The sequence below is a fragment of the Lacerta agilis genome, chromosome 5 (genome assembly GCF_009819535.1).
Source record: "Lacerta agilis isolate rLacAgi1 chromosome 5, rLacAgi1.pri, whole genome shotgun sequence".
NCBI lineage: Eukaryota > Metazoa > Chordata > Lepidosauria > Squamata > Lacertidae > Lacerta > Lacerta agilis.
The window spans coordinates 82315239-82339702 of NC_046316.1; the positions used below are offsets into that span (position 1 = coordinate 82315239).

A 24464-nucleotide genomic window follows, 5' to 3' on the forward strand; every position below is an offset into this window, starting at 1 on the left:
ACTTTCTTTCAAGTTCCATATACATTCCATGGCAGCCATTAGCACCTAGTCTTTCTTTACAGACACTGACAGATGAGGCTTGTTTTGTTTCTTGGCAACTTCAGGCTCTCGCTGGCAGTTAATCTGCACAGGGGCTCCATTTCTGCATGCAGAAAATTGGAGAGTCAGTGTCATCTTTGTGCAGTTCAAAGCCAGGTCATTTTCTTTTAAGGCGTTTTCGATTCAGTCTGTTGTCTTCCCCGCTTTTTTTTTTTTTAAGAGACCAGGAAAGCTCCAAAGAAAGTTGCTTCTTTATCCATGTCCACGAGCGTCATATCACTGATAGAGACAAAAATCCGATCGTTCATCTTTAGCTGGAACACTCCCCCTTGGTAGATGGAGTAAAGTCCGTATTCTGCCCTTTTCGCCCAACAGCTAGTTCTTGCGCTTTTCATCAGCAGAATCGGGTCTGGGTAAGTATCAACGCGCTTGGAAATGTACTGAACCATTTGCCTGGAGTTCCTGACGCTGTCAGAGTCAGGGTCGGAACGGCGTTCGACACCCTCCTCTTCGCGGAACCGGAAATATATTTGGGAGTAAATGTAGTAGTAGCCCGCTTGCAGTATAATCAGCTCCCCGTCCAACAAGCCTACATTGTGGAGGAAAGAATGAGGCCTGCTGGCTGTCTGCCACATGCTGATTTTGACCCCAAAACGGCTTCTGCTTGAGGAATCTGCAGAGGGTTGGAAAAGAAGGCAAACGTGTATTTTAGGTGTAAAAAAAAAAAAAAATCCAGAGCAAATCCCAAACCTTTCAAGTACAAAATAAACAGTAACAGTAATAATGATAGTGATGATAAATTAATTGCATATGTGTACTTTTGCAAGTTGCGTATTTTGCAAGTTCTTGACAGCTTTTTTATTTCAATCCAGTCTCTTTGCTCACCCTAATGCTTCTATAGACATGCAGCTCACCATTCACTTTGATGGTTATGTTGTTGTTTATTGCTGTTGCTGCTGCAATATACAAGTGGGACCTGCAGCTATGTGTTGCGATGTAGAGTGAGCTCCTGTTCTGGGTTTCAGCCAGCCCTTTCCCAAGATATTCTATTTCACCCCCCACCAAGACACATGGCACTCTGCAGCCACCGAACATGCTTCTCATTGTGCTATTTTTTCTCCCCAAGACTTTCTCACCACTTTATGTTTTCTTTCTGAAAATCTGCTCCTGTATATCCTAGGGAGTTTCTCCAAGCTTGTTAACAATGCCCCTTTTCTTGTGTGTGGATGATGCCCATTTTAACTACAAAGGGATCAACCAATCAGAAAATTCTGAGTTCAACCTTAAGAACATATAGGACTAGTGTGGGGAATCTCTGTTGCTGAACAACAGTTCCCATCAGCCCTGGCAAGCAATAGCCAATGACAGCGGATGAAGGGAGTTGTAGTTGCTGAACATCTGGCGAGCCAAAGATTCTCCCCATACCAGATAAGAGGTTATCTGCTCTGCTCAGAGAGCACTCAAGAGTGGCTGGTGTCTTGCTTTTGAGAGTGTTTTTATGAATTGCATGTGTGTAAATGTGTCACATTGTAATGCCTTTTTAGTTATGTTTAAGCTAAAGTCCAAGTCACTTGGAGACCACTTGTGTAAGCATCAAATTTAATTAATAATAATAACAATAATAATCATATAGAAATACGATTAAACAAAAAAAACCATTTTAAACAATAGCCACCTAATATTTAACACAGCAGCAGAATCGCACATTAAAAGCAACATCCATAGGCTTCTCTTTTATTACCTACTGTAATTTAGCAGATGCATAAGCCGATTGTCGTAAAAATATAAACATACTCTTGCCGGAACAGCATAGCGACTTACTCTGTGTGGTCGAAACACTTTTCCCAATTCTGCTTCCAGTCAAGTGAGCTGCCGTTCTGGGGACAACACTCTGATTCACAGTAGAATCTACAGCAGAAGCATCACCTTGGATGAAAGAAGAAGAAAGGTCAGGATTTTAATCTTGAATTACTATCGCAACCACAGCATTGCTGCAGGCGAGACAGGATTTGCATATGGACTGTGGTCCTCATTCTCCCTTTGCAGCTTGTGGCTGAAACACCTGATGTCGCACGGCATGCCTGTTGTCGTGTGGTGCCAGGGGAGCGGCAGGTGGGCAGCCCCACCCAGGTGGCCCATGGAGAGCTGGCCACTTTTGGACCCAACCCTCTGGACAGATTTATGCCTCAGGTCTTGGACAACAGCTAATAGTCAAAGACAGATGGTGCTTGGGCTAGATAGAGGACTCATGTGGTTCCACCCGAGGCAGTTTCACATGTCAAGAGACTTTTTGTTCATTTAGCCCAGCGCTGGCTACTCTTGACGGGCAGCAGTTCTCCAAGAGCTTTAGCAGGTCTTTCCCATCGGCTATGGCCTGATGGAGGGAAACTAGAACGGGGTCAGGGGAAGGCAATGAAACATCGTCAGCCAAATGGAATACAAGCCCAGGAAGTAGGAAAAGGATGAATGAACTGGTCGTAAATGGCCTGGAGAACATGTCAAGAGGACATGACAGCTCTCTTCAAATACCTTAAAGGCTGTTGCATTGGAGGAGTCAAAGACCTGGGTCTTTTCTACCCCAGAGGGGAGGACTAGATCTAACAGGCTCAAGTTATGGAAAGGTAGTAGATTTTTCAGCTGAGCATTCCTGCTGCTGAACGGCAAATGCAATCTCACAATGGACCAGTTGGGCTTTTCAGGCAGAGGTGTGGACACTTCCTTGTGTTAGAACAGGCTGGATTAGACGGCACAGGCCCCCTCCAACATTATGGGTTGTATCCAACTAAGCGCAGAGCCACTGAAATGAATGGACCTAAATTAGTCACGTCTGTCATTGTCAGTGGTTCTCCTCTGACTTGGATACAACTCTGTGTATACCACCCTGGGCCCCCAACCTCTCTTGCTACTGAGGAAACGTAACAAGTGAATAGAAAGAGATCCCGTCTAGTTAACGCTGACACAAAACTCCGCAAGTACACTGCAAAAAAAATAAATTTTGCTACCACCCCTCCTCTCCCCCCCAACTTCTTCCTGACCTTATAACACTAACATCTCTTAACAAATGGAACTGATCTGTAGAAAAGACTGTACGACCTGAACAAAGGGATACGGCATGTACTTTTGTATACCTGAATAAGCGTCTCCATGCCCAAACACTGAGGTCCAGCTCTGAGGGCCTTCTGGTGGTTCCCTCACTGCGAGAAGCGAGGTTACAGGGAACCAGGCAGAGGGCCTTCTAGTTAGTGGCGCCCGCCCTGTGGAATGCCCTCCCTTCAGATGTCAAGGAAATAAACAGCTGACTTTTAGAAGACATCTGAAGGCTGCCCTCTTTAGGGAAGTTTTTAATGTTTGATGTTTTATTATGTTTTTAATATTCTGTTGGGGCTGCCCAGGGTGGCTGAGGAAGCCCAGCCAAACAACAACAACAAGAAAATGTTTAATAATATTAGTAGTAACTAGAGGACTGAACCTGCAACACACCTTGTGCATTCGAAGTACAGAGCTATGGCGCGTCCCCAACGACATTCTCTGCCTTTTCTACTGATCCACTTTCCCCCCACATACACACGACTTGTCTTCCCCCACAATCTACACATTCAAGTTTCCAGCGGATTTAGCCGTCAGGCATTTGCAACACCAGCGTATTTACTTCTCATATCCACCCCCGTTCTCCAGCCCAATACGGTGAGTAAATGTGTTGCCTGCATCAATACCTTGGACCGCGGAGGCTGCCGCTTCTGCTTGGTTCCTGGCTATCATCTGCAAGTGCAAATACAATCGGTTAGCTTTTCCCCTCCCTGGTAAATTAAAAGAGTAGCGGAATTCCATTCTGTAAGCTGTCTAGCAATGACTCCAGCACAGCAAGGATGTATAGCAGATTGTGAGTCACCAGTGAGCTTAAGGAATCATAGAATCATAGAGTTGGAAGAGACCACAAGGGCCATCCAGTCCAACCCCCTGCCAAGCAGGAAACACCATCAAAGCATTCCTGACAGATGGCTGTCAAGCCTCTGCTTAAAGACCTCCAAAGAAGGAGACTCCACCACACTCCTTGGTAGCAAATTCCACTGCCGAACAGCTCTTACTGTCAGGAAGTTCTTCCTAATGTTTAGGTGGAATCTTCTTTCTTGTAGTTTGAATCCATTGCCCCGTGTCCGCTTCTCTGGAGCAGCAGAAAACAACCTTTCTCCCTCCTCTATATGACATCCTTTGATATATTTGAACATGGCTATCATATCACCCCTTAACCTTCTCTTCTCCAGGCTAAACATACCCAGCTCCCTAAGCCATTCCTCATAAGGCATCGTTTCCAGGCCTTTGACCATTTTGGTTGCCCTCTTCTGGAAGACTGCTGCGTACCTTTTTGGGGAACTAGGATTCTTGTCAATAATGCTGGAAACAGTGGGCATTGTTCATTTAAGAAATGCATCTGCTTAAAATTATTTCTTAACTGCCCTTTGTCAATAAAAGATTCCAAGATACGAATACAAAGCTATGAGCAAAACTATGTGCACAACATACAAATGCAAGAAATAACATTATAAGTGATGTTAACTGTGCTGTCTTTACGACCTTTCAACTGTGCGTCTTTTCGATGCCTTTGCGAACCTGTCCATAAAGTCCTCTTTCTACAGCAGCCTTTCTCAAGCTTCGGTCCCCAGGTACTGTTGGACTACAACACCCGTCATTCCTAGTCAGCACGTATTGTGGGAATTGGTAGACCAACAACATCTGGGGACTCGAGGCTGCTCTACAGGAGAGCAGAGCCCTTTTTAAGCACGACTACATGTCCCGGTTTACTTAAGCAGATTCAGTATGCCTTAGACGTAAAAGAGACGCCTGTGGATCTGCTCTGGCTTTGTGCGCGGTCTGTGGCATCATGCTCAAGGCTGCAATCCTGTACACACTTACTTGGGAGTAAATCTCAACTCAATGGCGTGGGCATCAGAGTAGACATATACAGGTTCAGTCACGGACGACTCTGGGGTTGCGGCGCTCATCTCGCTCTATAGGCCGAGGGAGCCGCCGTTTGTCCGCAGACAGCTTCTGGGTCATGTGGCCAGCATGACTAAGCTGCTTCTGGTGAACCAGAGCAGCGCACGGAAACGCCGTTTACCTTCCCGCCGGAGCGGTACTTATTTATCTACTTGCACTTTGACGTTCTTTCGAACTGCTAGGTGGGCAGGAGCTGGGACTGAGCAATGGGAGCTCACCCCGTCGCAGGGATTCGGATCGGCAAGCCCTAGGCTCTGTGGTTTAGACCACAGCGCCACCCGCGTCATACATTAAGTGGAGGCAAAACCAGTTTTGCCACAGAAAGTATGCCCCACAGAATAGCCCGTTATGGCAGCATGGGAAATTTACCTGTATAACACACACACGGTGTTTCCAAGTTTTTGTTGCATTTATTACTGTTACTATTTATTATATCGTATCAGCCCCTGCTCTTTGGCCTCTAATAGTTACTTATGGCCTGCAAACATAGCAAGTAATAATATTTATTTCCTTGCTATGAAAAAGATTTGACCTCCTGATTCCTGTGCATCATCAAGCTGTTGTTAGAAGGCGTAGGAACACAGGGCAGACTGTTCTTTTCCTGGTCAGTTGGCAACCCTGTCAAACGCTATTTGTTCCATCTGTACTTCCCCTACCTGGCGCCCCCACAAAGGTTTTGGACTACAGTTGCTATCATCTGTGACTGTTGGCCATGCTAGCTGGGACTTGTAGTACGGATAATTTAGAGGGCACCAGGTTGGGGAAAGAGTGCTTTAGATCTAGGTACAGTAGACCCTTCAGATGTTTAAGGTACTCGACCTACAAAAACTGCAAGCCCTGAAGGGGGCTAAGATTCTTGTAGCAAAGTTCTTTTTTCTGATTTCACTTGATACAGATGTTACAGACGTACCTTTTTTATTAAACGCAAGAGCTGCAACTTGACTTGCCAGCAGGGGGCGGCCTCTTCATTGTAACTGGAATCATCAAAGTCTTCCAGGGAAAAGTTTTCTCTGGTAAGGCAAGCATAGCCGTTCTTGGAGTAAGTATCTCGAAGCTGTGTTTGGAAAAAGAAGAAGAAAAAAGGAAGTGTAAGACAACTGGGCAAAACTCCAGAGAGATCGGGAGATATGCAATATTTCAGTTAAGTGAACATCAGAAATTTCTGATTTATTAAATAAAGCATAGACAAGAACTTTAGTAGGAGACACGAAGACGAACTTTAGGAAGTCATTGTAACTTTTTTTACTTTTTTTCCTCTTTTTTGAGTTCTATTTTTACTTGATCGTGTAATTGTATGTAATGATGTGGTTGTGTAATTGTCTTTTGTAATTGTGTGGACTGTGTTTGTATTATTATTTGTATTATCTTAAAGAAATTTCAATAAAAACTTGTTGTTTTTTTAAAAAAAGAAATTTCTTCTGTAGGTAGGTAGAAAAAGCCCTTTCTGTTCTTAATGCTGCATTTCAAAAGGTGCATTTATAAAAGACCTAAATGGTTGGTCTCATTTTTAAAGCAGATGTATCCCAGGGAGCTGGTTTATCCTGATTACTGTAGTAGTGTCGGCTCTGACTGGCTGCAGCTCTCCAGCATTTCGAGGGTCTTCCCATCTCCCGATCCTCTCAACTGGAAATGCCAGCGATTTGCGCTGCATGCAAACATCTCGCCCTATATTACAGGGAGGGGATTTCGGCAGAATCGTCAGAAAATTCATCATCACTGTGACAATTCTGTGGAACTCTCTTCCTTGAAATATGGCTCCCGGATAGCATTTGATTTCACAGTGCAATCCTAGATTTGTCTGCTCAAATGCAAACGTCATTGAGTTCTATGGGGATTTACACCGGTAAATGTGTATGGGATATTAAGTTAGCAAGCCTAATGGAAGGCTTACTTCTGAGTAGGTATAACACAGATCACATCGTGCTGCATGAATGCATTCAATGGACCACTTTTTATTGGTTGTTGTTTATAAATTGGGGTGGGTGGGATATTTTTGGAACTGCGCCAATTCAGTTTTAAAAACAAACCAGTATGTGTCACCTCTTGAGATTTCTGGCAGCTTACTAAAGCATTTGTGGAGCTGAAAAACATTTCTGTGTTTGTTAGGGCGGGGGGCGGGGAGGAAGCAGGATATACCCAAGATTTAGCAGAAGAAAAATAATGGAAGAGTCTTGTATCCAAGTGTATTGATTCACGTATCAATGAAAGCAGCGTTTTACAATTACACCTCTTTTACAATTACACCGAAAGTTTCTCGTAAAATACAAAGGTAAGTCCCAAGAGAATAAGTCACAAAGTCACATCAAACTGTTGGCAAACTAAATGCTAGGGGCCCCCAACCTAGCTTTAGTTGCAGATGAATTGTTGAACACAACCAGCCAGTTTCTCCATGGAAAGGCATTGAAAGACACCTTCTAGCCACTTCACTGGGACCTGGCAAGCGTCTTTTTTCACATCTGCTTCAGCTACTGGCGGACTGTTTCAGCACATCAGTTCTTTTGCGTCGTTGGCCATTTAGCCTGTTTGGCAGACATTTTTAAGCACAAAGCCATAAGTAGAGACCCTCAACAATCCAGAAAAACGACTAGGTCTGTGTCGACGGAAGTACTGTGAGGGGGAGAGCTTTATTTGTAAAAAGCACACCCTCACTGCAGAGTGCACACACAGGGTGTTTTAAACATGATTCAGCCCCCTTCCCCCTCTCCCCCCCCCCACCCCAATAATATTCTCTCCTCCCTAGGACTCTTTGCAAACATCTCTGTTACGCTCTATCCTCCACTAAGGCCTCATCCAGACACTCTTTTGTGTACAGGTCCACGCTTTAACTCTGTGTCTTGAGTGCTTTCCCTACCCCCCCCCCCAATCGCTGAAAACTATTTTGTGGGAAAACCAAATTGCCATTTGTCCAGATTCAGCTTAAAAGAGCAGGTTTCCTTGGGGATAGTAGTGTGGCAAAATATAATTAATTAATTAATTAATTAATTAATAATACCACACCCTCTGGGCAGCTTCCAACACATTTTAAAAAAACAATTAATGTCAATTATTAAAAACTTTGCTATACGCGGCTGCCTTCAGATGTCTTCTGAAAGTTGTGTACTGTAGTTGTTCATCTCCTTGGTATCTGAAGATGGGTGGGTGCCACTACTGAGAAGGCCCTCTGCCTGGTTCCCTGTAACCTCACTTCTTGCCGTGAGGGAACCGCCAGAAGGCCTTCGGAGCTGGATCTCAAGAGTCTGGGCTGAACGATGCAGGTGGAGACACTCCTTCAGGTCTACATAAAAGCGGGGAGACTCTGACACACAGCTTCAAAGCGTGAACCCCGTGCCTAGAAAGTGTGGTGCAAAAGCAAAGTGTGAGTGAGCCCCAACTCTTGAATTGCTCAAAATAACAGAGACATAGAAATCAGTTCAGCACAGTAGTAGAACAAACCATCAGTCCTGATATAGACTGTTCATATATTCAGTTATGATGTGTATGGAATCTTCATAGGACAGTCAGTTCAACGAGCTCAATGATGCTTACTCCTGAGTAGACAGACATGTGTAAGATTGCACTGCTGAGCACCTACTGCAGTTCGCATCCAATAAGATTCTTCCCCATCCTCACCGTGGAGGGAAAATGTACCCCACCCGCATTTGATAATTAAAACCAGAATAAATGATGCACAGCAACAGTGTGGAATAAATTGTGCAAATTTGCTCAATAATATAGAAGTCACTGGATTTTTAAAAGACTGGATCCCCCACTGTGTTCCCCTTAGGAATCCATGCTTGATTCTACCTCGCAGCTCATTGGAAAGCCTCAGGGTCAGGATTCCCCACCCCCCTTTTTTCCAATCAAAAATTTAATAGATGTGGAGGACTTGATGGCACCTCAGATCTATGCACCCTTGTGCAGAGAGGCACCTCAGCGGATCCAACACAGCTGGATGTAAACACAGCTGTGCCATAGATGACTTGGTTTGGCTGCAGGTACAATCTGAAGAGGCAGACTAGGTCCCAGGCGATGGGGTGCATTGGAGGAGAGCCAAGCAGAGGCGGCGGCAAAAAGAGAGAGGAAGGTTTAGGAGGAATGTGACCACAAGATGGTAGCCATTAAGGGAGCTGAGAAGAGGCGGATTGGAGGACTGTGAGTGGAGCAACTGGGGTTGGAAGGGAAAGTGTGTACAAAACTTTGGATGGCAACTAGAACAGCAATAAAATATTGTGGAAGAGGCTAATGGATAAATAAACTATTCTCTCCCCAAGTTGCCAACTTAAGCCAACATGGGGCTCTGAGGGAATCCTATTAGGTGGATTTCAGGAACTATTGACTAGGGCTTTTGTTGTTCAGTCGTTCAGTCGTGTCCGACTCTTCGTGACCCCATGGACCAGAGCACGCCAGGCACGCCTATCCTTCACTGCCTCTCGCAGTTTGGCCAAACTCATGTTAGTAGCTTCGAGAACACTGTCCAACCATCTCATCCTCTGTCGTCCCCTTCTCCTTGTGCCCTCCATCTTTCCCAACATCAGGGAAACATCAGGCAGCGGCTCCCAATTTTTTTTTGAGTTGTGGAGCACTTTTCAGGAGAGAAATCAGTCATGCTTTCATCTCCCTTATACCAAAGGCACGTTATTTATTTATTTTTCTTTCCAATCACTTCGTGGAGCAGAGTTTGGGAACCGCCGGACTAGGGGACAAGGTGTAACAATGATCTGTGCAAAAGTTCAGCACTGAAAGGGAGATTCTCAAATCTGCAAAATCCCCGTTGCTCTTGGCAGACCTCGGAAGGTGGTGTGAAGAACTGGAGTGAAACCCAGATTCAGATCACCACAGGCGCACACCATTGTGAAGAAACGAAGAGGGGGGGGGCCTGTAACTGGATCAGGCCGAAGATCCACCTGATTATGCGTACTCTTGCGACTAACTGAATGCCCCTGGGAAATCCAAATGAAATGAAAGTATATGTTTGCAAAACACTGGAAATTCTGGAACTCAAAGAAAACCAAAAGCAGACACATTAAAATTAAACACAATGAACATTTTATTAATCGGTGCAGAGAAAGGAGGGGAGAACCACCAAACCATAAAAAATAAAAACCTTCCACCCACCCTGAAAACAGTATTAAGCAGTACTATGGACTTTTATATTGGACCTTTGAGAGACTGGATGATGGAGGGCTTATCCAGCGTTGGAAGAAAGTTCGTGTCTACCTGGCGGCAGCTGGCTCTTCATTCCACCTGCCGTTGTGTCTTTCATTCAGTGGCCACCATCTAAAAGGAAAACAAGGTGGAGCATTTAGCAATCCCTTCTGCCAGTCGCATCTGCTTGCTCCCTCCCTCTTCATCAAACGTAAGGCCAAAAGAAGTTAATCCCCTAAAAGTTAACCTACCCAAGCAATCAATGTGGAAAGCGTTCCAGCCGCTGGCAGTAGATTCTTCTTCCTTTGGCATGATTCAGAACCTCTTGAGGACCTGTCAATTCACAGGGAGAAGACAAACAAAGCCTTCTTCAGGTTATAAACCAGGAGTGGGGAGCCTGTGGCCTTCTGTACATTGTTGTTGTTGTTGTACTACAACTCCCATCAGCTGTAGTAAGACGAGGAAGATGGGAGTTGCAGTCTACTAACACTGGGAATACCACAGGTCCCCCCATCTCTGCTATAAATACTGGCATCACACCACATCATGGCTCTTTTCTTTGCTCTGTGCAACCCCTTCTGGGTTCCCACAAATACATACGTACCCATTCATGCATTCCGCTTTCCTTTTTCAGAGAATTAGACCTTTTTTGCGTTCCTTTCCAGCAAAACTCTGCAGCAGTTTGCATCTCTCTTTCTCTTTGTGTCTCAATCTCAGGGTCGTGGGTTTGAGCCCCACATTGGACGAAAGATTCCTGCCTTGCAAGGGGGTTGGAGCAAATGATCCTTGTGGTCCCTTCCAACTCTACAATTCTATATGGAGAATTCTGCGCAAGTTTTGAAGGCGTACAGGAAGAGCTCTGTGCAAGCTCTGAAGCACAGCTCAGGTCTTTGGAGGTACCTTAAAAACCACAGGGTGGGCAAAGAAACAAAACTACAACAAAAAAACCCCCACTGTCAACCAGTTGAAGCTCTGCTGCCCAAGCTTAACAAACTTCTTTCTCTGTCATGGAACTAAGCCAGAAATAGGAGCCAAGCCCATTTCCCTTCTAGCCCAGTTTGTTATGACTTGGCTTCTCCCCAGGGCAGAATGGGTGGGGGAATTTTCAGCGTCGTTTTCTGCCGGTGGGTAGTTTCTCACAAACTATGAGCCAGAAAGTTGCACGAATGCCGGGCAAGGAAAAATACAGGGGATGTGAAAAAGCAGCACACAGGCCAGCTCGCCCCTCCTGACCCATCAAAACCATTGTACCCCTGGGGCATCTCTGCATTCCTCAGCTTAAGGTAAAAGCCAGAGGAACCTGGAAGGGGGGGGGGAGAGAAGAAAATGCAGAGAAAAAGGGACTCTCCAATGACAAGAGCATGCCTCGCATTCTTCCTTTGGTCCAGGTAATAAAGGTACTGTATCTCCACATTCCAAATTCTCTCGCCATCAGGTAAAAGGACAAAACTTGCATGGGTTGGTCATTTGCTTCTCCTGCTGCTTTCAAATCCCAAGACTGGTATCAAATAAGAGATTTTTTTATTTCGTTCAAGGAACGTGATCTATTCACACACACAATAAAAATCAATTGTGGCGGGGTTCCCCTTTTTCATTTTCTCGCAGCATCCAAAAAACCAAGTGCTCATTTGTTTTCTTCGCAACCCCGTTGGGAGCGGGACTTCTTGAAATCTCAAAATCCACATTCGGGGGAAATGCCTCTACGACCATCCAAAATGTTCCAAAAGCAGCGCGCAGAGTTTTCGTGTTCTCCAGAATGCAATTGTCCAGAAGGAACCAACTTTGTTACTCATCCACGATTTTCCTCTTGGAGGTGGGACCCAAAAGAGGAACCCTCAGAAGAACCAATCCATCCAGCAGATTCACACGGCTACATTTTCACCCTTCTGCACAGCAAACAAGGTGTGGAAAGCGTTTTCATACGTTAGACCAGAGTTTCCCTTCCATGCAATGCCTTCACTGAGAACCCTGCAAAGCGGCCGCGAGGAGGAAGCTGCTACCGGTGTAAAGAGTGATTTCCTTTGTTCCCCCTTCCTGCTTCCACATCCTGCAGGAAACCCCCTTTGAACAAGGCTCTCAGAACCCCCCAACGTCCGAGGATGTGGCCCACAGAGATGATGTAGCACTTGATCAACAACAGAAAGCAGGTGAATTCAATGGGTTGCAGGAAGGCAGGGGGGAGTGTTTCAATAGACTAGGCTGAACGGTGGCAGCCCTGTGCTTCCACTGCGAGATCCTCCATAATCAACTGTGAAGCCTAGCACCAAGCTTAGAAACTCGGGTATATATAAGCTAATCAGTGAAATCCCTTGTTGTTGTTAATTTCATTTCTCTGCCGCATTATATTTTAAAGGGGAAAAACTCAAAGCGGCTTACAACACATTAAAACATCGAATAAAACAACCCAGTGACAATAAATTTCCACGGATCAGCCGGCCGGCTGGTGCACAGCAGCATCAGTCTCCAAACCTGGTGGCAAGACACCTTCACTTGCTCGCAGTTGGACCCACGCCAGTCGCAAAACGCGCCTGGGGAATTTTGAACACTGCTCCCTATGTGTGGCCCTCGGGACTCTTCCAGACCCCTCTCCTCCCCAGTGCTGCTCCATAGCCTCCTTTTGCGCATAGAATGTGCCCTGGAACTGTGGAGGTGCCTGCCTAGATGGAGAAATAGATTTGTGGACTCCTCTGTAGCTGCAGTGTGTCCAAGCAAGACAGAGAAACTTCCATTGGTTCAGCCGCTTCCCCCTTGCCCAGCCACCACTTGGAAAGTGGCCAATGACATCATGCAGCCTTCAGACTGAATAAAAAGTTCCCCCGTTCTCCCACCTAGCGATTCTCTTTCCTCCGAAACTCCCGCAACGTGCTGTTCAAAGTCTCGACATTCTGTAGCTATGCTGTGTCTCAGAATTTTCGCTTTCAGAGCAGTTTTCAGCCCACAAGGATGACTCTTGCAATTAGCCAGAACACTCTGCATGGGAGAGTTTCATTCTCGGCAACAACCGGGGCTTTATTTAAGGTTATGTTGTGCGGGTGGCCGAGTCGGCAGATTCAGATGACTCCAGGAAAAAGCATCTAGCCAGGAAAACCACAACAGATCTTCTGCCTGGATGGTTTTGGACATTTTTTTTTAACTATCAAAAAAAAAAATTCCCATGGTCTAGATTTAAGTTATTTATGACCAATGCAATAACCATCCACCTCCCCCCCCAAAAAAATAATTGAAAACTTGATAGAAAAGGAAAACAAGCAAGAGGAAGAAAAAGGGAACAGAGGGAATGAGGTCAGGGGAAGCAGAAATAGCAAGTTAAGTCAAATGCAGCTTGGTCTATCGCTAACAGTTTCCTTTCTTCTGTTCAAGGCTATCTGCTCCTTAGCTATTTCTCCCCTTCCCATAAATACAGGGAATTTAAAACCTAACAAAAAAGCAGGTTGTGCACTAGTGTAACCCAAATCAGGCTAAGTTTAGTCTTATGCTCACTTAGTTTTTGAGTAATAGCCACTGTGGGGTTTATTTCAGAGTAATCATGCCTAGGGCTTGTGTTGCATTACAACTTTTTGCCTCGTCTGCAGAACTCACTTCTAAATTCCAAGATCCGGATTTTGAACAAAATTGGAATTGGGAGATAAAACTGGACACAGGGTTTACAGGGCGCTGGCAAGAGAACAAGCGGTGTGTTGACCAGCCAAGCTGCCTCGGAAAGTGACAGATGCATGAGGGTTCAGGAACCAATCCTGGACTTCTTGTTGTTGTTGTTGTTCAGTCGTTCAGTCGTGTCCGACTCTTCGTGACCCCATGGACCAGAGCACGCCAGGCACGCCTATCCTTCACTGCCTCCCGCAGTTTGGCCAAACTCATGTTAGTAGCTTCGAGAATACTGTCCAACCATCTCATCCTTTGTCGTCCCCTTCTCCTTGTGCCCTCCATCTTTCCCAACATCAGGGTCTTTTCCAGGGAGTCTTCTCTTCTCATGAGGTGGCCAAAGTACTGGAGCCTCAACTTCAGGATCTGTCCTTCTAGTGAGCACTCAGGGCCGATTTCCTTGAGAATGGATAGGTTTGATCTTCTTGCAGTCCATGGGACTCTCAAGAGTCTCCTCCAGCACCATAATTCAAAAGCATCAATTCTTCGGCGATCAGCCTTCTTGATGGTCCAGCTCTCACTTCCGTACATTACTACTGGGAAAACCATAGCTTTAACTATACGGACCTTTGTTGGCAAGGTGATGTCTTTGCTTTTTAAGATGCTGTCTAGGTTTGTCATTGCTTTTCTCCCAAGAAGCAGGCGTCTTCTAATTTCGTGACTGCTGTCACCATCTGCAGTGATCATGGAACCCAAGAAAGTGAAATCTCTTACTGCCTCCATTTCTTCCCCTTCTATTTGCCAGGAGGTGATGGGACCAGTGGCCATGATCTTAGTTTTTTTGATGTTGAGCTTCAGACCTGGACTTCTTCCTCCCGCTAATTGCACAATCCGGCACAATGAGTTTGTTTTCTTGTGAAACAGCAAGATTACAGGATTTCACCATAAACTGCTGGAAAGTTTACAGAGAAGCAGGTACGAGTTTACAGCGAGAAAACACCTGGGCATTCTGGTAACAATTATGTAGTCAGGTTCAGCTTCTGCTAAAAGCAGACAGTACTAGCAACGTGTCTGGGTAAATAGGTGCACAGGGAAGTTGCTTTGAAAAAAGATGGGCAGTGACCTAGAAAAGGGACAACAGTACAAGACTTTTAGAGCAATTGTGTGTGTTGCATTGAAGCACAAGGAATTGCCTCTATGCTGTTAGTATTGCTCCTCCAAGCACAAAGCAAATTCCACCACTTCCTCCCTTAGTACAGCTGTGGAGAATCTCCAGATGGTGCCAAACTACAACTCCCATCATCCTTGGCCATGCTTGCTGGGGCTGATGGGAACTGTAGTTCAGGAACATCTGAAAAGCCAAAAGTTCCAGATGTTGGGAGTACAACTCCTATCAGTCTTGTGCAGGCTGGATTTGATCACGATTTAAATCGCTAGTCAATAACACTTGATTTAAATCATTATTTTTTAACAGAAAGACTCATTCTTGCTGGTATAATCTTAATATTTACAACCAGATGAAGGTTTCATTTTTGGAATAATAAATTTTCAGAGTAGTTTTTACAGTTATATCAAAAATTATTGATTTGGTTATACTATTAGAAATATTAGATAATTATGAAATTATTGTGAGGTTTAATAAGTTAACTGTTTAAATTTGGACAACTTTTCTGCTGTACTTTATTGGAAAGAGAAAAATAATCTTTCCTTAATAACAATTTAAACAATTTATTTAACTAAAACAATAATATAGCATATGTATCCATATTTGTTAACTGATGTGGTTAAACTATTTTTTTAAAAAACAAACAAACCTTAGAGTGAGTTTTTGCACACATGCAACTATCTTTAGAAAGATTTTTCCTCCAAAAGAATTTAATTTGAAAATCCAATTTAAATTTTAAAAAAAAATTATTTAATTTTTTTTTATCTGATCATTATTTTTTAAATCACTTATTTTTATCCACCCTGGTCTCATGGCTAATAGTCAAGGAGATGGAAGTTGTAGTCTAGCAGTACACCTGGAGGGCACCGCGTTGGCTAACCCTGGTGTAAGAAAAGCCTGTCCGCAGGCTTGTATTAAGAGCCCTGGCAGGAAGCTGTATAAAAGACCACATGGGTAATAGATTGTGTAATTAAGGTTCAGCAGAGACATGCAGGGAGTCTGCACCACCAGTTTAATTAGCTGTACTAGTGGTTTCTAATTGGTGGTCTGCTGCCCCCCATGGCAGCGTTCACGTAACAAACTAATAGTTAGCTAAATTTTCAAAAGTAGGCGGTCCATGTTCTTGGCTCTTGGAAAAATAGGGAGTCTGCAGTACTTAGCTAATTGGGAACCACTGAGCTATACAATTAGGAGCATACTTCTCTGCCAGTTTCACCCTGAAACTACACATTTTGAAAGCTCTTCTGTACAAACACTGTAGACTAACTAAAGGGTTAAAGGGTTGCGTTTTTGAACATTCAGAAGGAACAGTACACGTTCTCAAAATGCCAGGTTTCACTGTAAAACTCTCAATAAAATATAAATTAAAGATGCAAGGTTTCGTGCTACTAAGGCACTGATTGATTACCCAAAGACCTCCTCGAAGCAATGAGTGTGTGACTTCAGTTTGACAAATCCATCCTCTTTGCTAAAGTGAAGTTGAAGGAGGAGTCTGGGTGATTTCTTCTCAAGTGCATGCTTTTTTACTCTGAGCTGTTTGCTCTTTCCAGTAGCACCTTAGAGACCAACTAAGTTTGTTCTTGGTATGAGCTTTCGTGTGCATGCACACTTCTTCAGATACCACGTGCATGCACACGAAAGCTCCTACCAAGAACAAACTTAGTTGCTCTCTAAGGTGCTACTGGAAGGAATTTTTTATTTTGTTTTGTTTTGACTATGGCAGACCAACATGGCTACCTACCTGTAACTGTTTGCTCTTACGCACTTTCCTGGGTTAGGCTAATAACACTATTGTTTGGGAGACTTCCTGGTTCCTTTAAATGCATTCTCTCCTCCTTTGCAGCATAAGTGACAGCTGCCCAAACAATGCAATGGGAAAATCCAGGATTGCATTTGTGATCGCATAGCCATGTGTCCCCACCCCTCAAGAAAGAAAGTAGAACCAAAGACTTTTTTTCAAATTCAGATCTTATTTCATGTGAAAAAATTTTTTTAAAAAATTGTGATTTTGTTTTGTTTTTAACCCTTCTTCCAGTGAAAATAGAAAGTTTCTGCTGCTATTATGCCCACATTGCAGGATGGAGTGGGGTTCAGGCTCAGAGTGTATTGCTTTTAACACCCCTGCAGTGCAGTCCAATGTATGTTAGAAGTGAACATGAGCCTGAGAGTTTAGACAGCAGTCCTGCAATGCAGTCCAGTATTTTTGAGCCTATATTGCAGAGCAGGGATTCGAAGACAGAAGTATACGACAACAACCCTTCAGTGCAGTCCATTGTTAGGTCCAGTTTTCTGTTGTTGTTGTTGCTTGCTTAAGGAAAACGCAGGTGACACGACAAAGTTGCACTTTCTTCCCCACCTTTGGGAGTCCCCCCTATTCTCCCACCACCCAAGCAGAAAAGCAGCTGGAAATGTATTTGGACCATGGAAATAATCCCTTCTGCAGAGCCTCAGATGCAATCTCTGCACCCCTTTCCCACAAGGCTGCATTTCCCTACAAAGACACACTCAGAAAACCCATTAGTAATCCAAGCCACATGGTTATTATACAAAGCTTAATAATGCTACTCTGCAAGTTTATGACCATCTTGCCTCTTTCAGCCAGGGGTTTGTTTGCACCACCACCAAATACACTCCCGTTTGCACCTGAAGTCCAATATAACAAGGTTGTGGGCTGGAGACTCCCTTCCCAGCTCAAATTGGTTGCATCTGGACAGGATAGCAGTCCTCTTAACTTGCCTGCAGTTCTGCTCCCCCTAGCAAAGCATGGACAGGAACAATCCAAGTCACCTTGAGCAGTGTTTGTCAATCTAACTTTCTTAAGCTTATGGTAGAAAGAGATGTTTGTCCTCTCGAGAAAGACGAGCACAGGGTAATTCTGAGACATACAATTTCGCTGACCACGATCATCTTCATTCAGAGGAAGGAAAGAGTGGGAAATGCAGAACCAGTATATAAAAAGTGCAAGTACAGTAAAGATAAACAAAGCAATAAGGCGCACCCCTCCTCTGCAAGCCCTCCAGGAATAGCTCGTGATTTGCCCATGTGAGCAAAACACTTGTGTGTCCAAACAAGAAATCGTAATAAAAGTTATGCACCGACTCTAGTCACAGAGATAGCATTTATCACATTGGTAACTTGGGACTTCATCCTAGTTGCTCAGGTCTGACAAACCCTGGTTTGTCTCATTTGTCTTCACAACAACCCTGTCAGGTAGGCCAGGTTGAAATACCCAAAGGCTTCCACCCTCCCTAGACAGCAGGGTAACTGGTCAGGGATGATGGGAGTTGTAGTTTATCAGGTGCTGAAGGAAAACAGGCTCCTCCCCCCCCATCATCTCTGCAAGAGTCTACCCAGCTATTCATTCAGTAAAGATGTACTGTATCTGAATGGTTCTTCCTAATGAGAAGGGCATTTCCGTTCACAGAAGTGGAGAGAACAGAAAAATGCAAGTGGATGTGTGAATGCCCCTCTTTGGGGTCACAAGAGGTTGTTATACCTTCTTCTGTACCAATATGAGAACTCTTGTGTATGAAGAGCACAGGTGTGGAAATCAAAGGTCTTCCAAAGTCTCCTGCCCATGCCACTGCAGGAAATCCAGGTATTTATTTATTCACTCCTAAATAACCCTTCTGGACTGTACACAACTGCACACAACAAGATTTCTCTTAACGTTCTGTGAATATTATCAGAATCCACCTTTGCTCAGGAGTCCTGATGGCTGGGCTGGATCTACATGAACAGACAGAGGTTCTTTCACTTTATCTCCATGATGGAAAGGTAACTTGGTGGGATGTTGCTACAACTGGAACACTTGTAATACTCAGGTGTATTATGAATTTTATTTGTTTTTATTACAACCACTAAGAGAGATTTTTATTGCATTTTTTTAATGTAACGAAAATGACACACACACATATGCAAAATCTTCTCCAGTTCAGAATGTAAGAAACCGTGCAGCCTTGTTTTTGGAATGTGCTATCAATCTGGGAAGATCCTTGGTTATTTCTTGCTTAATGTTTGCTGTTATTTGTGTTTTGTCTGTTTGTTGGAAAATTACTTTCTAAGAAAAAAAAAGAAAAATACCACTGTTGTCCCCCACCCAGATCTAAACAACTCTATTTGTTATGGATGTTTTTGTTTCCTTAAGGAAAGGGGAGGAGGCAAACTTCCATGGTTCTTGCCACCAAAGTTTGGTGTAGATACTGTTACAACCTGGGCTATTTGATAAGGAATGCACAAGGCAGGCTGCCATTCCATGGAGGATCTCAGAAAAAAAACCGCTCATCAAAACAACTTGTAATTTCCAGAGCCAAATGAAGAAATGAGAGTTTGCCTTAGAACTGGCTGGCATACAGGGGTTTATCCTGCAAACAGAACCCTTTATCTCCTTTGGAATGATAAACAGAGATACGGAGAGGAATTAAGCAATCAAAGGCTTCTCTTTTCCAAGAAGCCTTCTGTTTATGCCAGCTCAAAAAAATTATGACCACTTTTTCTTTATTTTTTAACAGAAGGAAGCAAAACAAAAACAAGGGGACTTGATGGTCACAGCTTGAAATGCCAGTTGAGATGAGTTTAGCCACTATTTGAAAACAATAGCACTGTAGGGTTTGGGAAAGAGCTTCGAAGGGGGGGGGGCAACCCTTTCTGCTTTAAGAGAGGGTTATGGAGCCATTTAAGTCTCTTACACATCAAAAAATTTGCCCCCTGCAGTGTTTGAAAGCACATTTTCAACAGCAGCAAGAACTTGGGGAGGTAAGGAACATTTTTGCTGTAATGCAGGGGTGAGGAAGTTGTGGCCCTATTCCTAGCCATTGGCCACGTTGGCTAGGACAATAGGTCCCACTTTGTAAAAGCATGAATAGGCAGCTGTTCTCCACCTCCCCAGCTTCAGCTACAGCCAGCATAACCAAAGATGGGGGGCTGGAGTGCCAAAACATCTGGTTCACCATTGATGGTTTAAGGTAGAAGAGCCCCTCTTTACCTTTTTCACTTGGCCATCTGGGGGCCATCCATTCTGGCAAGAACAAAGACTCCAGCTGTCGGTCCCCCTTCCCCAAAAGTGAGCAATGTCCACCCCCCTTTGCCATTTTGTCAAGGGAGTTTTCACAACAGGCAGAATCGAACTCCAAAAGCTTTTCCTGCAGCTTCAACGTGGCCGGCTGCCAGGTTTATGGGAGGGAGCTGCAAGTCCGGAATGCGCACAACCCACACAATGAAAAGAACAACAAGCTATTGACACAGAATGACTATCCATAATTAGCTGGACTACGATTCCCATCATCCTTTGACCATGGGTCAGTATAGAGGAGGATTGCTGGGGGTTGGAGTCAAACAACATCTGGAAGGCCACAGGTTCCCCACCCACCCCCCGCTCCAGATGTTGCCCAAATCCCTGGCCATTGGCCAAGCTGGGTGGGGTTGGGGGGGGGGAGTCGCCACACATACTTGCTAATTTGGAGGGGGAAGAGTTTTTGTAATGTTATCTCGCATTCAAATCCTTTGTCCCGCTTCCTCGGAAGCAAGTCCCGTTGCGACCAATGCAACTTGCTCGCAAGGAGCACTAGGATCCCGATCCTGCCGGAAACATTATAGCCTCAATGCAGGACTACTTGAGAGTTAAGTTACGTCGGGTTGCAGACGTGCAATTTCCGTTTCCTCGGAAATAAGCGCGCGCTCGCTCAGGGGTGCAAAACGAGCACTCCATCCCCATGCACTTTTACTTGCAAGTAAGCCCAACTAAAATCAGTGGCGTTTACTTTAAGGCAAATAGGCTTAAACCTCTGCCAAACTTTTGTTTTCAAGTAAATGGAACCCGTTGCTTGCTAAACGTCCCCCGGTTGTCTTTGTCCGGCAAGGAAACAAACGGTTAAATGATTTTGAAGAAGCCAAAACAAACGCATTTTTCCGTTTTTATTATCCTTTCCCTTCCTAGGAGTTTTACTTCAAAGTAAGCCTGGTGAGCATAGTTGGGACCCCTCGAATTAACCACGCCTCTCCGCCTAATGGCAGAACTTTCCTTTTGCTTTACGAACAAAGAAACTAAGGGAGGGGAAAAAAGTCAGGCAAGTTGGGGCGAGGGAACGATCCGGCCCTTAATCCAGAGAAACAAGCTCGGCGTGTTGCAACTCGCGTGGGAGCGTAAAGGCAACGCTGCAAAATGGAGGAAAAAACCATGCAATTTTTTTTAAAAAAGCATGCACTCCCTGGGAGCTATGCCCCAGTGAACTCAACGGGATTTACTCCCGAGGAGACCTCTGCAATATATCTAAATATACGCATAGGCTTGCACTGCGAGGAAGCTGCAAAAGGATCCGCCCGCCTGCGGCGGAGGAAAAAAAAAAAACCCCAACACGGATCCCCACGCGCGAATTTTCCACTGACCTGTTGCAGCTCGTTTGAGAAATAAAGGAAGGTAATAGCCACGCATATGGACTGCAGGAGCAGCGAGAAGATGAGCACCAGGCCGCAGGTCTGGCCGGCGCTGAGGCCGCTGGAAGCCAACATGATGCTCGCTAGAGACAAAGGGGAGCGCGCGGAGCCCCAAGCATCTGCTTGCGTGTCTCTCTCGGTGGGGCGGACTGGGGGCAGAGGCAGACAAGGCGGCGGCTGTGCCGAACAGCCTCTCCTACTTCTCTCTTTAAATGAAGGTGGAGCCACTTCCCGCAGTTCAAACTCTTCTATGTCTCCTCCTACTCCTCCTGCTGTTCCTGCCGCCTTCCGGGCCACAGGAGCTTTTAAGGACTTTTTAAAGAAACGAGAGAGGAGGAAGGAACAGAAAGCTGCAGGCAACAAGCCGGATTTTATTGCTAACGCTCCGGAACGAGCTGCTGGGCTCTTTTTGTGTTTTGCAAATCTTTGCACCTCCCCTTTGCAAAAGCAGTTGGTCTCCCCGGAGATGCTTTCGGCGTAAAAAGGGTGCCCCGTAAGCGTGGTGCTGAGTTCAAGGGTGCAAAGCCAGAGACAAGTAGAATCATAGAATCATAGAATTATAGAGTTGGAAGAGACCACAAGGGCCATCCAGTCCAACCCCCTGCCAAACAGGAAACACCATCAAAGCATTCCTGACAGATGGCTGTCAAGCCTCCGCTTAAAGACCTCCAAAGAAGGAGACTCCACCACACTCCTTGGCAGCAAATTCCACTGTTGGACAGCTCTCACTGTCAGGAAGTTCTTCCTAATGTTTAGGTGGAATCTTCTTTCTTGTAGTTTGAATCCATTGCCCCGTGTCCACTTCTCTGGAGCAGCAGAAAACAACCTTTCACCCTCCTCTATATGACATCCTTTGATATATTTGAACATGGCTATCATATCACCCCTTAACCTTCTCTTCTCCAGGCTAAACATACCCAGCTCCCTAAGCCGTTCCTCATAAGGCATCGTTTCCAGGCCTTTGACCATTTTGGTTGCCCTCCTCTGGACACGTTCCAGCTTGTCAGTATCCTTCTTGAACTGTGGTGCCCAGAACTGGACACAGTATTCCAGGTGAGGTCTGACCAGAGCGGAATACAGTGGTACTATTACTTCCCTTGATCTAGATGCTATAAACAGGAGGGGTCCAAACAGAGATGGGGCGCCTGTGGCACCTCGGGGTGTTCAGCCAGTGTGGACCATGGTCAGGGACAGGGAGTTCCCATGGCAAGAGGTGCCACCCCCCCATGTGGTCTCTTGGCAGCGACTGGTGTAGTGTAGTGGTTAGAACTTTGGGCTAGGACCCTTCAAATCCCCACTCAGCCATGTACAGTAGTTGACTGTGTCTCTCAGAGTCTAGCCTACCTCGTAGGGTTGTCCTGATTGTAAAATTGGAAGGCAGAGGGTGGGGAAACCATGTTATGTCACCTCCTTGGGCCTCAGATGGGGGGGGGTATAAATGCAATTGTGAATAAATAAACCACTGTCAAAATCTGCTTGCTTGCTATTTCCACATTATTTCTTCCACTCCTGCTGTCTGGAGCAATGGGCTGCACACAACTGTGGGATAACCAGTATCACAATATCAGCAACATGCTTAAGTCTAATCAATGCATGAAGGGTTAATACCAGAGTAAGCTGTCCTGCCAAGGTTAGCTATGCTGCTTCCCTTACCTTGGAAGGAAAGAGGTAATCAAGTCTTACCTGAGAAACTCATTGTTTGGGGAAGTTTGAATTGGTTACTCCAGCTCAGCCACATGGCTATCACCAGCCACGTTTGAGTTCCTATATAAATAATCCAGGAATTTTCACCACTTTTTAACTAAGTTTTACTGTCTGTGCAACTTTCCTCACTCATGTATGGAAAAACACATGAGAGTTTGTAAGTAAATATTTTAAACTTGCTAAAGGTGTAATCTTGGGGGAAGAGGGAAATTCTGGAACACACTTGGAAGGGCATATTTTTAAAGTCTAAAAGTCTATATTTCCAGGGTTTACTTTGCTGGATATTTTGTGACTTTAAAACTCTTCTAGGGGTTCTCTCACCAAAGAGTACTTGCCCCAAGTCTGAATCTTGTCATCCAAGAATCTATCTATCTATCTATCTGCACCAACACACACCATACATTTAAAGCACATGATCCCCCAAAGAATCCAGGGAATTATACTTTAAGGGTGCTGGGAATTGTAGTTCTGTGAGAGGTAAACTTCTTTTCACTAGGCTCCCGAGTAAGCAGGGAACTGCATATCTGCAGCAACCAAAGCAGGGTCCAAGGCCAGAATCCGGGCAAATAAACAGAGACACACACACACCCAACACAGGGACAGCCAAGAGACAAAGTCTGAAGTCAGGTTCCAACAGCTCTCGCAGCCCAGCTCTGGGGGTTTTGAGCTGGGGCTGCTGGAACCCACAGCTCACCTTCAGCAGGCTCCTATCAACTATAATTCTCTCCGGAGGTCTCCTTGAAAGGAGCATCTTACTCCTGTGAGGACCTTTCCTCCTGAGGCTCCTTCACCAGTAGTCACCAATAGTGGGCCAGGTTCCCACCTGATGTTTAAGGTGCTGCCTTCCTCATGAGCTTGGGACCCATTTGGCTTTAATGTCATTCGCCCTGGGTGTGGACAGACCCTCCTCATCCTTTGTCTCAGGATCCCAGCTCCTAACCCCCAGATGCAGCCCTGACCCAGGGCTTGATGAAAGGACAGGGCCTCCTGGTCCTCTTCTGAGGAGGACTCCCCCAGCTGAAACATAAGTGCTCTGACTTGGCTGAGAAATAACAAAACTACAGTTCCCAGGATTCTTGCTGCTTTGAGTGTATGGTGTTGATGTTCTCTTTCTTGGCAGGGTTTGGCTTGCGGGTGGGGAGAGGGCATTGCCTGGTCTCCCTGGTGCCCAGGGAGCGTGCAGATAGCACCAAACTTTTCTTTGGGGATACCCATTCCCAAAGCAAGGTCTATGGGCAACCTGGTCCCACCCATTACAGTTCTCCTAACTGAGGAACCCCAAAGATACGTGTTTAATTAGAGAAAATCAATGATTGACATTTATTAATGATTGCAAAGCCCTTGTGGACTTTTTGCACACGAAAAAAGGAAAAGGAGTTTGTGATAGCTGGGTTTGAAGGTTGAAAAAAGGTTGGTTTGTGGA

General features: G+C 45.1%; 1 protein-coding gene across 1 annotated transcript; it reads right to left on the bottom strand.

Moving 5' to 3' along the window:
* Positions 1-206: 206 nt before the first annotated feature.
* Positions 207-21521, bottom strand: TNFSF10 (TNF superfamily member 10). Its single transcript, XM_033148191.1, is given in 5 exon segments — positions 207-712; positions 1861-1965; positions 3753-3798; positions 5945-6088; positions 21290-21521. Coding segments are annotated over 5 exon segments (924 nt in total). The 5' UTR covers positions 21413-21521.
* Positions 21522-24464: the final 2943 nt, after the last annotated feature.